The 15,087-nt window shown below is 42.4% G+C and overlaps 1 protein-coding gene across 2 annotated transcripts in view; it reads right to left on the bottom strand.

Moving 5' to 3' along the window:
* The window catches only part of HisT (Histamine transporter), a 66,284-nt gene that overhangs the window by 17,436 nt on the left and 33,761 nt on the right, over window positions 1-15,087 (bottom strand). For both annotated transcript variants that reach the window (XM_089239722.1, XM_089239721.1), the window contains exon 3: window positions 4,903-5,044. In XM_089239722.1, coding sequence (XP_089095848.1) covers window positions 4,903-5,044 — 142 coding nt within the window. The remainder of the gene's footprint in view (window positions 1-4,902; window positions 5,045-15,087) is intronic.

Here is a 15,087-nt window from a genome sequence, read left to right as displayed (position 1 = left end):
CTGGTCTAATACGTGGTGGATTAATGAGAGTCTATTGCACTAAAAAAAATCTTTAAACAGCTTTCCTGTAAAATTTCCCTTGTGACATGGTGCCCTATACCTCCGGCATACAGCTGTAGGAAATGAAAAAGATAAACATGCTTCCATTCTTTCCCTCTCTTCCAGCTATCCTTTTCTTATGCATGCAATACCATTTTCATTTTTACACTTCAAACTGTAGCAAGGGAGAAAAAAAGTTGATGGCGAGGTGAAGAAAAACCAGTTACAGGGTTACCAATGAATAGTATTGAGAGAAGGGAGAATGTGCATATGGAAGAAATACATTTGCACTGAGTTAAAAACAATTTTGGAGAGAAATTGATTATGGACATTACTGTATAACATTCAAACTTCTACTACTGATTTCCTGTAATAAAGCGTTGACTTATACCATTTTAAAAATGAAATTTCAGCGATTGCACACCCAATTCAAGGGTGTGGTTGTGAATGAAGCAGCCCAATAGCTTTTCTTTCCTTGCAACAGACAGATTTTAATTGAGCCTGGATTATCTGGGAAGTGCTTTAGCCATGGTAAAAAAATTTCAAACTTCATGGTGAGTAAAGAGTCAATCATGAAACTATTGCTCAGATAATGCAAGATTGAAGGAAATGCAAAATTCTTTTCTGGACACCTGCGAGATGAAAAAAATTATAAGAGGGGTGAATTAAACCTTTAACTCTCATTTGGTGCCAATATATTTAATATATTGGCAACTTGAGGGGTTGCACTAATGATATTATGGAAGACAATTACAGTAGCCTGTAATAACAAAAAACAAGAAGCAAAACTAAAGTCGAAAACAATGATTGTCTGTAATAAACAACGTCTATGAGGGAAGTCAGGTCCTTCAACTTAAAGAGGCTCCAGAAGAAAACGGGACTTTTAGGCAGGAGTTAAAAAAAATTTCTAACTAACTCATTTACTGGTTGGTTAAAATACAGATCATGTGGTCAATGTTCGGTGGCACTATCTATGGAGAGAGCTCTGTCTTATTCTTTCCTCTTTAGTGTAGCATATAGTCGAAGCAACAGTATTTTTGATCAAGTCTTGTCCTCTAGGTGCTTTCTGTCATGCGCCAATACCCTTTAGTAATAGATTGCTGTTCACACTAGTCGATTTTATTTCAAGCTATGAGAGTTTTGTCCATTCACAACAAAGCTGCATTAAGAGTAACATACAAGCGGCTTTGATTCACAAGCTTCGCGTAGTAGAGCTTGCTTGCAGGATATAATCTTGGTTATTTGGCACGATTGTTGATTAACGCCAACATACTTGGCGACGTTTAATGATAGATATGCTTAATTTTACAGGTGTTTTATAACCGCAATTAGTACAGTGGTTAGAGCGTAAGAGGCAAAGCGTATTAAAGACTTGATACGCTATTATTGATTATTATTATTGATACGCTTTGGTAAGAGGCCTTTCACACAGAGCGAATGCGGGTCCTGAAGAAGTTTTAACAATTGGAATATACCGAGCCTTTCAGACGAGCCGAAATATCTCCGCACCTATGTTCATGCGGGTCCGGACGTCGTCCGCATGTGTCAAAACCTAAGTGCAGGCTCCGCATCCGCACATAGAAGTTTTCACAATAGGTTTATTCGGGGCTATTCACACGATACGGATGCAGAGCGAATTCGTCCGCATCTTTGGCTACTTTTTAAAGCTTATTTTGCGCTGAATTTTTTAATTATTTGCCATAAATATCCTTAAAAACACCATATGAGGGTCCCTGTTCATCAAATATGATGTACCCACATATGTCTATCCATTTGCTTCCTTCTGAGATTGGGATATATCAACTTTAACTGCCTTTTGTCCATACTTTACAATTTTATACAATAAAACATGCCAACAACGGCCACTGACGGGACCAAAATGATAAGCTGTTCTGTTCATTACGAATATTTAATTGACTAAATACTTTAATAACTTTTAAATTTAATTTTTTTCTTTTTAAATTTTTAAAATTATTTAAAAAATATAAATATTTGAAATATTTTAAATATTTATTATTTTTTTAAATTTTTAATCTTTTAATTTTTTTAAACTTTAAAAAAATTCATTGTATATGTACTTTTTATGCTTGAATACAAAAAAAAAAAAATTTTATTAAACAATGTTATCCACGTATGGTGTTCACTCAGGGCCGGATTAAGACGTTTGAAGACCCTAGCACTTGAATATTTTTGGTGGTTCCCCCGATACCTACAAGTATATTTTACTCAATATTCAGTCTATAAACTTAAAAAATTAAATTTTATATTTCTCAACCCAATCGAGCATTTATGGGACGAGGTTGAAAAGGTCTGTTAAAAGCGCAGAAACCCACCTTCTAATCTGAGGGAATTAAAAGCTACCATTTCGTTAGCATGGGCCAATATTCCTCCTCAAAGGTTTCAGCAACTTGTAGAGTCCATGCCTAGAAGAATATCTGTTGTCAAAGCCAGAAAAGATCCCACACGATATTAGTGGTGAGTGGCAGGGTGGTTCTAATTTTTTAGCCACTGGGTTTAGCTATGAGTTGGTAAAGGTCACTAAGTTTTAAAGAAAGACTCACGGCCGTATTCACCAACACAGTTCAAACTAACTGCAGATGAAAGGATTGAAGATCGAAACGGATGTTAAATTGAGAATTTTAACCAATCCGTGTTGATCGCTAATCCTTTAACCTGCTATTGTAGTTTAAACTCTGTAGGTGAATACCGCTGTAATTGTAGCATCGAAGGTAAAGGATGATCGTGATGGTAAATTGGTAAAAGATAAGGGCGTTTGCCATACTCAAGTAATAGCTCTTTGCGAAAAGAAAATTTAACGTATTATGGTAAAATCATCTACTGAACCACACATGCACCTCGTCCATATTCCTTTGCGGAACTTCTAACGAATTGGTACATGTTGGAATGTGTGGTAAAATCCATCTGCACAAGACCTGAAAATGCCAAGGAAAAGAATAGTGATTATAAATTCCCAGTCAGTGAAACACTTGGACAAACTATTCTTTAAATGCGGCATAATACAGGATGGGCAAAAAGTCAGTAAAAACTAAAAATGATTAAAAACCGGAAAAATAAAAAGAAATAAAAAATGGTTCGCAGGGTTAGCAACGCTAGGTCACGGGAGTTTAAGAAGGGAAAAACCAGCCGATAGGTGGCGCAGGTACAAGCGACTTCAGTGGAAATATTAAAATGAGACGGTTATATATAAGAAGTTGCGCTTGTAATCTACAACCAATTCACCGTTGTAAACAGTATGTGGATCTGCTGCACTCTGCCGTTGCTGGATTTGTGACTCGCCTGCAGTGTGTTATTCCGTGATGGTGGTCATGTGGAACACATACTGCTGTAATATGATAACGATTTGGAGCCATTCTGTTCGTTATTTGCACAACTTTTCTTTGACTTATGTACATCAGCGCCACCTATCGGCTGCTAGAGATTTTTTTCTTGTCTCAACATTTCTGTGACAGCGATGCTAACCCTGCAAACCGTTTTTTATTTCGGTTATTTTTCCGGTTTTTATGAATTTTTAAAGTTTCTACAGACTTTTTGCCCACTCTGTACACATTCACAATACTGTATATGTTGCCCTAACCTTTCGGAGAAACAAATACCTCAAATTCAAGAAACGAAAAACAAAACCTGAATTTACCGAGGCTCACAATAGAATGGAATGAGCGGAGTAAGTCCACTAACGTATCCGATCTACTATACCACCATCCCATCCGCTTATTAAGATTGATTACAGATTTGTACTGTAGAGAAAGTTATTGACGCTGTCTTTTTCATAGGGCCAATTTACGTTATGTGCCGCCAAAGAAATTTCATTTGAAAAAAATACATAGTCCCCACGCGTATGGATGAGTGGTTAAGAAACAGAAGGTGGTACATCCCTGATCGACATGCTGAGAATCACTGATATGGCTTGGGTTTTGGCTCTAGATGTGGTAGGTGGATGAATCTTACTTTTTTTTTATGGGTCAAATGCGACCTTTCTTGCAATTTCAACAAGACAAAGCGCAAGCATTAATATTGACAATTAAACTTGAGAATAACTTTTGCTGCTCTCAACAAACTGTCAGGCTAGCTCTTATTACCCACAGAGAACGTCTGGGAAATCCTTAGAGGCGATATACTTTAATATTACGCTGTATGTATGTAACCAGCTTTAATGTAACCAGCAATTTTATAGGAGGCTATCATCTAAGAACACGGGGTAGCAAAAAAATTTCTTTCGGGGGGGGGGGGGAATCAAAGTGATAGAGTTAATCGTGCTATTCCATGTGCATCAGCCATTTTCTCACATTTTGAGGGCCAGACCAGATCACTACTCCCCATCAAATCAAACCGCCAGGCGTGTTCGGTTGCCGACCCCCGATCTAAATTATACAGGAAATATCCTATATAGACACTTTAGTCCCATGTACCAGTGTTAGCAATTGCAGTAATAAAACAAAGAGGGGCTGCTTAATGTTAAAGCATACAGTTTTCAATTTTATAATTGTTTTTTTCTTCACTCTTCATATATGCACCCCTTGTGGAATTTGACATACATACACACACATAGAATCTACTCCTAGGAAAGATCGAATCTCACGAATTTAGTATTTATTATTGTCTTGCAATGTTTGTTCCATGTAATTTAATGAGTTAAATTGGAGAACTTAAATTATATAAATATCAAAAAATTCAAGTGAAAATATTCAAAGCGAAGAAATTCAAGTGAACCTAGATCTGTTATGTCCGAAGTTCCCATCAGTATGTTATCTTCTACACCACTTAAGATTCATTCCATTAATGTAAACATGCTTGATTTTTCACACCTGTCTAAAGTTGGTAAATAAAAACTTTAAAAATGCTTACAGACAATTATTGCGATAAAAAGGACGGAAGTCAATGCAGCAACCCCATAAAAAAGTATACTCAATCCATGAGTGATATCATCCTTGTTGTTCGAATTCGGCACCAACCATGGTGGTAGTACAAAGCCTAAAGCAATGCCGAGCTGAAAAACAAAGATTAATAGAAATATATCTTGTTTAATACCAAACTAAAAATTAATTTCGACAGCAGAATTCGTTGAATCAATTCTTATGGAAGTGTACTTCCATTTACTGTACAAAACATTAATAACATGATCCTCACGTATTCCCAAGGAATCAGCATGATCCATCCAGGGAATTTTATTAGGTGTTAGTAAACATCCATGCCCGGACCGGGATAATTATGCGTGAATCTTAACCTTTTAAGCGGTTTTTAAAATTTCTGATCCGCATTATAACTGCCACATTTGAAATTGCGAAACCTTCGCAAATTGTCACCTATTTTCAAGAATTCTTTTTCTTATTGCGAGCTGATAACTACTTCCCCCAATAAGAAAATTTACTCCGCTCATTATTTCCCCCACTGATACAGGAACACCTGCCATGAGAGACGTGTGGTTTTCTATAGAAATACAAAATATGTTCTCAAAAAAAAGTATTTATACGGAGTGTATATTTATTTCTTTACTGTGCTGAAAGAAAGGGGAAAAACACAATCTAACCAAATGAACAAGAGCATGAACCTCTGAACAAGAGCAGACTCGCTCTCTGGCAGTTGATTGTCTGGAGGGGGATGGAAAACATGTTTTACGCTAAAAATACCTTTAACGCGTTTTTAGAAGGCGAAATATTTCGGGGTGACAAATGAAGATCAAGTTTGATCAAATATCTCATGATTGCCGCTGAAAGGATTAAAAATACAAATCGAAACTGACGTAGAAATTATTCGTTATTTACTTTTTGCTCATATAATCTTGTACATTTATTCCTTTACACATCCTCAATAAGACGATCACAAAAGCAAATTTATAAAGAAATTTTCAATGAGCTAATTTATCCAAACGATTGGATGAACAGGTACACACATATTAAGCTCGTCAGATTGCAAATGAACTATTTACAATGGAATTTCAGTAGTAAGTTTTAGGTTGACGTTGTCTCAATGTCTTTTTTAGCTCTCCATTTTTCCTAAGTCGCACAATGTCACAGTACAACTATTTAACCGTACATGCAACACGTACACATTCCTCTACGGAACTTCTAACGAATTGATACATGCCGTAATGCGTGTGCATGTGTTGTGAACCTCACGTGAAATTGGTTTGTGTAATACTGCTTGATATGTGTAGTGCTGAGATTTGGCAATTTTACTAACTACAAGTGAAGTGTAATGATTGAATATTTGTACCGTTGTAGGCTTGTTGCTATGTGGCGAGACTAACGGGGAGATCAGCTTGCATTTGCGCCACAAAAATTGGGAACCATAGAAAACCAACTTCAGCCGACCACCAATGTGGCGATGGTCGGTTTCGAACCTAGGTTCTCATGATGCGAGTCTGTCATTATGACCACTCGACCACTACAGTACAACTGAAAGTGATGAACAATCCTAATTTTTTTTTTTAATTTTGAAGATGCAGAAAAAACATGTCCATTTTGTGGACTGAAAATCATTGCACAAAAATACTTGATGTATAAAATAATGAAGACTGCCTTTAACGGGTGAAAGTGGTCTATCTCAAGGCCGTCTTAAGAGTATCATGGGCCCACGGGCCAAGTGGTTTTTCGGAAGCCCTACCTGGTAAATCCTAGAAAATTTCAACCGGATCTCATTTTTATGAGGCCCCTGGGCCTTGTCCGGGTTGGTCCATGCGTTAAGACGGCACTGGTCTATCTTGATTTCCAAAAGGCTTTCAATCGGACTCAACATGGTAAACTCTTGAAGAGTTTACATGACATTGGGAGCAACTTATTGAACTGGATAGAATCGTGGTTGCATGATAGGTGACAGCACTAAAAAAAAGGTTTGAAAACAGTCAACTAGTTTTCAAACCCTTAATACCTTTGTTATTTCTTTTTTTTAAATAAATTATAAATAGTTTTAGTGCCTATTGTTACGAACTTTCGACGATAGATGGCGCAATTTGTTTGATAGAAATATAGATTCAGAAAAATCGATGATACTGGTTTCAGTCTAAGCACAGAGACATGCGATTGGCGGAGAACTGACAGGGCGTGTAGAGGAAAATCTAGAAAGTCCCGCCCCTCCATACGGTAGCGCCGCCGACTAGGAAACTGTGAAATAGAATTTTGTGGAATGTTCTTTTTCTCGAAGTTTCTATCCGGGTTATAAATACCGTGGCGCTCACAAGATGGCAGACTCAGAGAGGCTAGACAGGCTAAAAGAGACTCGAATAGACAGACTATTACTGAAGTCAGTTGTGTTTAAACTTTGTGAGAAAGTTGTTAGCTCTTTGATTAAATTGTAAATACGTGTAAATTGCTGTTCTGTAAATAAATCTGTGTTTGTCCGTCGAATCGCTTCTTGTTTTGCAACATCGAAGTCTTGTGGAAAATTATCCGGAACAATTTGGTGTCAGAAGTGGGATAATTCAAGACTTGCATGAAAACGAGGAGAATGGACATGAATGAAATGCGAGAACAGCTGAACCAACTGATGACTGATGGGCCAGATGAAAGCAGGCATGGAAGAGAAGTTCCAGTCAACGAGCTCAGCCATGAAAGATGTCACCGTCTCCATTGCTGCCGTGAATGACAGGATAGAAGCTACGAGCGCTGCCGTCAAGGAAGATGTCACCGCCTCCATTGCTGCCATCAAAGACGATGTCACAAACTCCATTGCCGCCGTCAAAGACGATGTCACAAACTCCATTGCCGCCGTCAAAGACAATGTCACAAACTCCATTGCCGCCGTCAAAGACAATGTCACAAACTCCATTGCCGCCGTCAAAGACAATGTCACAAACTCCATTGCCGCTGTCAATGCCTGCATCGCTGACGTAAAAGAGGATGTCACCGGCGTGAAGCAAGATATCACCACCGCCATCGCCGGTGTGAAGGGAGACACTGTCGTTGAAAACAGAGTGGACGGAATAGTCGACACCGTGAAAGAGCTCTCCCACGAAGTGAATGCAGTTGACGAGAAGCTCTCAAAGAGGATATTGGAGCTCGAGAAGAAAATTCAAGAGCCAACTACGCTTTTCCCGGACGCTCATCAGGTCCTGCCAGCCATAGCTGACGTCAATCGTCCTAACATCAAGCCCTGCACGTATGACGGGAGGACATAGTGGTCAATCTTCAGGACCCAGTTCGAGATGATCGCCTCAGCGAACGGATGGGACTGTGTACTCAAGGCCTTCCATCTAGCTGCCGCTCTCCGAGGCAAAGCTGCCGAGGTGCTTCAGACGCTCTCCGCCGAGGGCCGATCCAGCTATGAAGCCCTGATAGGCGCACTCGAGCTGAGGTTTGGAGAAAATTAACTCAAGGACTTCCACCGACTTCAGCTCAAGACCAGGCAACAGAAGACTGGCGAAACGTTGCAAGAATTGGCCATGGACATCGAGACTCTCGAAACTGGCATATTCCGATTGCCCGCCGGACATCAGGGACGGTCTGACCCTGCAGTGCTTTGTCGACTCCGTCAAGGACCCCGACATCGAGCAGGCGTTACGTCTGGGGGAATACAAGGACGTCAAGAGTGCACTCGTCTACGCCATGAAGTACGAAGCAGCCCATCAAGCTTCCAGACGCGAGCGACGAATGGTCAGTGGTGCTGTTGCGGAGGCGGACATCATCAGGGAATTGAAAGAATTCCTGAAAAGTGCCAGGGATGACCGTGAAAAATGGAAAGACAAGCCCTCGGTATGCTGGAGGTGCAACGAGGCTGGTCACCTGCGAAGATCCTGCCCCATGACAGTTCCCAAGAGAGGGGACACCTCCTGGAGCTCCGAGCCATTAAACTGAAACGCGGCCATCTCGCGGGGTGGAGGTCGCTGCAAGGAAGAGATGCCCCATCAAGTGTCTACCATATCTCGCAGCTGAGCGGCGGAGACCATGGAATGTACGTAGAAGGTGAAATTGACGGATTTCCTTGCCGGATGGTCGTCGACCCCGGAGCCAATGTGAGCATCGTCCGAACCGATGTGGCTCAAAAATTCTGACGACGACTCCTATACGTGGCACCTTCACTGATGTTACAGACCGTTACCGGGGACAAGATGACCGTGCATGGGAAAATAGAAGCATCGGTGAAATTCGCTGCGGTCCCCTATAGTCACACCGTCTTCGTGGCTGACATTCAAGACCCATGCATTATCGGATTGGACTTTCTGAGAAAATACGGTATCTCACTGGATTTGAAAAATAACCAGCTGCGGACGCCAAAAGAGCATGTCGCCCTCTTTGGGTACGAAAGAGAAGAGATCCGCCCCCGGAAAATATTGGCTGTTCGGGACTTCACGATTCCACCAAGAATGGAAAGCATCATCCATGGTACAGCCGGGACAGCCAGGGATTTTCAGCTCGGACTAGTGGACTTCCCTAGCGAAAGCAAGAATGGCCTGCTGATTGCCGCTGCTCTGGCGGATTCATCGAAGGACGTCGTCCCTGTCAGACTAGTCAATATTAGCGACAAGCCGAAGGAGATTCGGAAGGGCGAAGAGATCGCCGCGTGTGTCCCCGTCACATGTGTGGTTCGGGACTCGTCGGGAAATGAACCAGAGGACTCCGGAAGTTTGTTCAAGAACCTGATAGAAGACGTCCAGCTGGATCCGGACCAGAGAAGACGGGCAAAGTCGACTATCGAAAAATTCCGAGATGTCTTCTCCACGTCATCAGCTGATGTTGGCCGGACCAGCTTAACGCAGCATCACATCGACACCGGGGACCATTCCCCAATTAAACAACATCCTACAAGACTTCCGTTTGCCAAGCAAGAAGTTGGTAAACTACTACAGGAAATGCAAGTCAACAACATCATCGAGCCATCGACGAATCCATGGGCATCGCCGATCGTGCTGGTGAGAAAGAAGGACGGTTCCACACGATTCTGTGTCGACTATCGAAGATTGAACGGCGTCACCAAGAAAGACAGTTATCCACTGCCAAGGATCGACGACACTCTCGACACACTTTCCGGACATCAGTGGTTCTCTACCCTGGACCTGAAGAGTGGATATTGGCAAGTGGAAATACACCCGGACGATCGAGAAAAGACGGCTTTCAGTACTGGACAAGGACTGTGGCAGTTCAAGGTGATGCCGTTCGGCCTGTGCAACGCCCCAGCTACTTTCGAACGATTGATGGAGGCCGTTTTACATGGAATGTCTTACGAATCGTGTCTTGTGTACTTGGACGACATAATCATTGTGGGAAGAACATTCTCGGAACATCTAGAGAATTTGAGCAAAGTCCTCCAAAAGCTGAGAGATGCCAACTTGAAATTGAGCTCGACAAAGTGCCGTCTGTTTAGACACGAGGTCACATCTCCCGAGAAGGAATAAGGACAGATCCTAAAAAGACCAAAGCCGTGGAAGACTGGAAGCGACCAGAGAATGTGCACGAGCTTCGGAGCTTCCTGGGACTTTGCACATATTACCGAAAATTCGTACAAGGCTTCTCTAAAATAGCGAGACCCCTCCACCGTCTCACCGAAGTCACGCAAAAATTCCTGGGGACTGACGAGTGCGAAAGGGCTTTTACATCTCTGAAACAAGCCCTAACATCGGCTCCAATATAGACGTTCCCACGGGCGGAGAGAGAATTCATCCTCGACACGGACGCAAGTAACAACGGGATCGGAGCTGTTCTATCGCAAGAAGTGGACGGCAAAGAACACGTCATTGCCTACTTCAGCAAGAGTTTGCTCAAGCCCGAAAGAAATTATTGCGTCACGAAGAAAGAGCTGCTCGCAATCGTCAAAGCCGTCGAGCATTTCCATCACTATCTCTACGGTCGAAAATTTCTCCTTCGCATGGATCACGCCTCCTTGAGCTGGCTGTTGAACTTCAAGAACCCCGAGGGTCAAGTCGCTCGATGGATACAACGGTTGCAGGAATACGATATGGATATCCAGCATCGTAAAGGAGCCTCACACAGAAATGCCGACGCTCTATCGAGAAGACCGTGTCCACAAAACTGTCGCCATTGCCTCAAGGCCGAGGAGAAGTATGAGCCGATGAAACCTCTAGTGAGACAGATAACATCACAAGTCTCAAGTGACGATCCGTGGAGCGATGAGAACACCCGAAAGGCCCAACTAGAAGATCGCGACATACGAACAATAATGGAACTGAAAGAATCCACCGGGAGTAAACCAACGTGGCAAAACGTCGCCTCTTCCAGTCCGACAACCAAAAGATACTGGGTGCTATGGGACTCTCTGGAGATGAGATGGCGTGCTGTACCACAAATGGGAGTCGGAGGACGGGAAAACCTTCATGTGGCAACTCATCCTACCAAGAGCCCGAGTGAAAGAAGTTTTGAAAGAGTTGCACGGAAGCCCAACCGGTGGACATTCCGGCATCAGCAAGACGCTCCGTGAACGGTTCTATTGGGACAAGTCCAGGACAGATGTAGAAAAATGGTGCAAGAATTGCGACGATTGCGCCGCTCGCAAAGGACCTCCGAAGCGCACCCGAGCCCGCCTCCAACGTTACAACGTTGGTGCGCCGTTCGAGAGAATCGCCTTGGACATCCTCGGACCGTTACCCAGAACCCACAATGGTCACAAATACATACTGGTGACCATGGACTATTTTACCAAGTAGCCGGAAGCGTATCCCGTTCCTGATCAGGAAGCAGTGACGCTGGCTGAGGTTCTGGTGCGAAATTGGGCGTCTCGATTCGGAGTCCCCATGTTGATCCATTCTGACCAGGGAAGGAACTTCACTTCAGCGGTTTTCGGCGGCATATGCAAGCTCCTAGGAATGGAGAAGACGCAAACAACTCCGCTCCACCCGGAATCCGATGGGATGGTCGAGAGATTCAACCGAACCATCCTGAATCATCTCTCGCTCTTCGTGTCGAAGAACCAACAGGATTAGGACGCAAAGTTACCGCTTTTCCTGTTGGCCTACCGAACTGCCGTCCATGAGAGCACCGGATTTCCACCTGCAGAGATGTTGATGGGACGAGATCTTCGGCTGCCTGCTGTTTGGGCGACCGCCAGATGTTTTTCTTCCACTGGAAGAATACGTCCAGGGACTCCAGGAGCGCCTCGAGGACATGCTTCGAATCGCCAGAGACAAGATCAACATCGGCTCCGAAAAGATGAAGAACCGCTACGATGCGAGGGCCACGTCTCATGACTTCAAAGGAGGAGACCTTGTCTGGAACCCGAAGCGCCGGAAAGGACTGTGCCCGAAACTTCAAACGTCATGGGAAGGACCTTAGAGAGTCGTGAAGAGACTGAACGACGTTGTAGCTCGGATCCAGAAGACGCCATCCTCGAAGTGCAAGGTGGTCCACTTCAACAGACTGGCCTCTTACTGCTGGGACAACCCGCCGATTTAAGGACTGAATTGTCGGGACGAACAATTCTAAGAGAGGGGCAATGTTACGAACTTTCGACGATAGATGGCGCGATTTGTTCGATAGAAATATCGATTCAGAAAAATCTGATACTGGTTTCGGTCTAAGCGCAGAGACATGCGATTGGCGGAGAACTGACAGGGCGTGTAGAGAAAAATCTAGAAAGTCCCGCCCCTCCATACGGTAGCGCCGCCGACTAGGAAACTGTGAAATAGAATTTTGTGGAATGTTCTTTTTCTCGAAGTTTCTATCCGGGTTATAAATACCGTGGCGCTCACAAGATGGCAGACTCAGAGAGGCTAAAAGAGACTCGAATAGACAGACTATTACTGAAGTCAGTTGTGTTTAAACTTTGTGAGAAAGTTGTTAGCTCTTTGATTATGTTGTAAATACGTGTAAATTGCTGTTCTGTAAATAAATCTGTGTTTGTCCGTCGAACCGCTTCTTGTTTTGCAACATCGAAGTCTTGTGGAAAATTATCCGGAACACTATTTTAGGCATTTTTAGTGTTTTTTGCCTGCCTATTTTGAATCCAAGCTATAGGGAGATGCTCCAGATGAGCTTGAGTATGATTGCAGCATAGTGTAATGAATGGAGCATGACCTTCAGTGTGGATAAGTGCATGGTCGCTCATTTTGGTTCGAACCACCCACGTTTCACATACGAGTTGAGTGGTATTATCCCTGATGCAACTAGGGTCACCGATTTGGGGATTCTCATTCACGAGTGGCTTAGGTTTTCTGAACATTGTTCAGCGGTGGTCAAAAATGCGAATAGAATACTCTGTTTGATTTAAAAAAAAAGGTCTCTTCGCGTTCTCCTAGTCATCCTTCCGCTTTTTTAGGCTTAATTCATTCTGGCCTAGAGAACGCAATACGTTTTGGAGACCCTATCTTTAGAAGGATATAGATTTGGTGGAAGGGGTGCAAAGAAAAACCACTAGAGCAGTGGCGGGTATGCAAGGCTTGAGCTATGAAGAGAGACTTGATTTGCTGAGTATGTTTTCTTTGAAACAACGTAGGCGTCACGGGGATATGATTGAAGTATTTAAGATTTTTAAGGGGATCGTGTTATATGATTGATCATGAAATATCGTTACGCCGTCTTTCATGTTTCGACTCGGGGACACTAGTTTCGATTGGTTGGTTAGGGATAACTCTAGGTTGTGTTGCCGGGAGTCTTTCTCCAACAGGGTTGTAAACGCATAGAATAGCTTCTGATGTCATGAATTCCCCACGACAGACCATCAAGAGGAAATATAAGATGGGTGAGAGTAATCGAGAAGCTATCCATATTTAAAAGATGTTAACCATTATTTCTATGGATAGATGTTTTAGTTGTTTAGTTACTTTTTCTGGCTCATTTTTTAGGTAGCTGTATTTAGCCCTATTACAACCCCAATTTTATGGGCGTTTTTTCTAGTACTATTTTTATTTTCTCCTTTTTTTTGGGTAATTCGCCTGTTGTGGTTTCTAGTTTTGTATTTGTATTTAACTTTTAGGAGTTCCTGGGGGGGGGGGGGTGTTAAAAGTTCAATTACTACTGCTTTACTTCAATTGGAAAGTACTGCAAGCGATGGTGTTCTTTAGTTGAAACACTTCTATAACACTGCATAAAATATGCAAACAATATGCAGGGGAAAATTCAAATCTCTTTTTATAAATTTACAAAACTGTTTCTCACTGCACGTAGAGCTGTTGACTTACAAATGCAAATGTTACAACACACAAAATGCCCAACAAGGTGGCTGAAAACGATGCCCATAAAAAATATGGATGTCGAATATATATCTCAAAACTATCAAAAATACAGCAACCCAATAAAAGCAATAAAAACCAATAATTAGGATAAAATATAAATATACTGCCCATAAAAGAAATTTTGGTTGTCTCATCTAAGTATGGATAGCTTATCGATTTATCCCGATGTTTATCTTATTTTTTTTTAAACGTGTCAATTGTATGAGAATTCACGACCCCCGGGGAGATAGGGGATTGTGAATAAAATGAAAAGCTTATTAGAAGAAAAACTCCCTGCGACACCACAACTTAGAATTGTTCTTTATAAATCAACACAGTCGAAGTAGTTTGATTGACGATGCATTAATAACTCGTGGTCCATTTCATTCATCCTGTTGAAATTTCAAACACTTCAATCATATCTCCTCCGACACCTGCGCTCTTCCAATGTAAATATTTTCAAAAAAATCAAGTCTCTTCATAGCTTAAGCCCCGTGTGCCATCAAGAGCACGCGTGGCCCTTCTCTGCTCTTCCCCCCCCCCCGACCAAGTCTATGCCCATTTGTAGGTATGGTCTCTAAAACCTGACACACGGCATACTCCAATCCAGAACGAACTAAAGTGGAAGGAGAACGCGAAGAGAACTTTTTGAAAATGAAATCGAGCATTTTATTCGCATTTTTGACCGCCGCTGAACAATGCTCAGAAAACCTAAGCCGCTCATAAATAAGAATACTCAGATCAGCGATCCTAGTTGCATCCAGAATAATAACAGCATTCAACCAACACCGTTTACAGCAGGCTTTCGCGCAAAGCTCATGACGTCACTGAAGGCCATTTCACCTATTGCCATTGGATATAGCAGGCCGACGCATGCGATATTTTTACCTTTTTTTGCAGTAGATCCAATGGCAATAGGAGAAATGGACTTCATT

This window comes from Pholcus phalangioides, unplaced genomic scaffold, assembly GCF_987345545.1.
Source record: "Pholcus phalangioides strain wild (caught in Gottingen) unplaced genomic scaffold, Ppha-v1.0 ptg000011l_1, whole genome shotgun sequence".
Classification (NCBI taxonomy): Eukaryota; Metazoa; Arthropoda; class Arachnida; order Araneae; family Pholcidae; genus Pholcus; species Pholcus phalangioides.
Note: the sequence above shows the minus strand (reverse complement) of the source record. Positions and strands in the feature narration are given on the sequence as shown.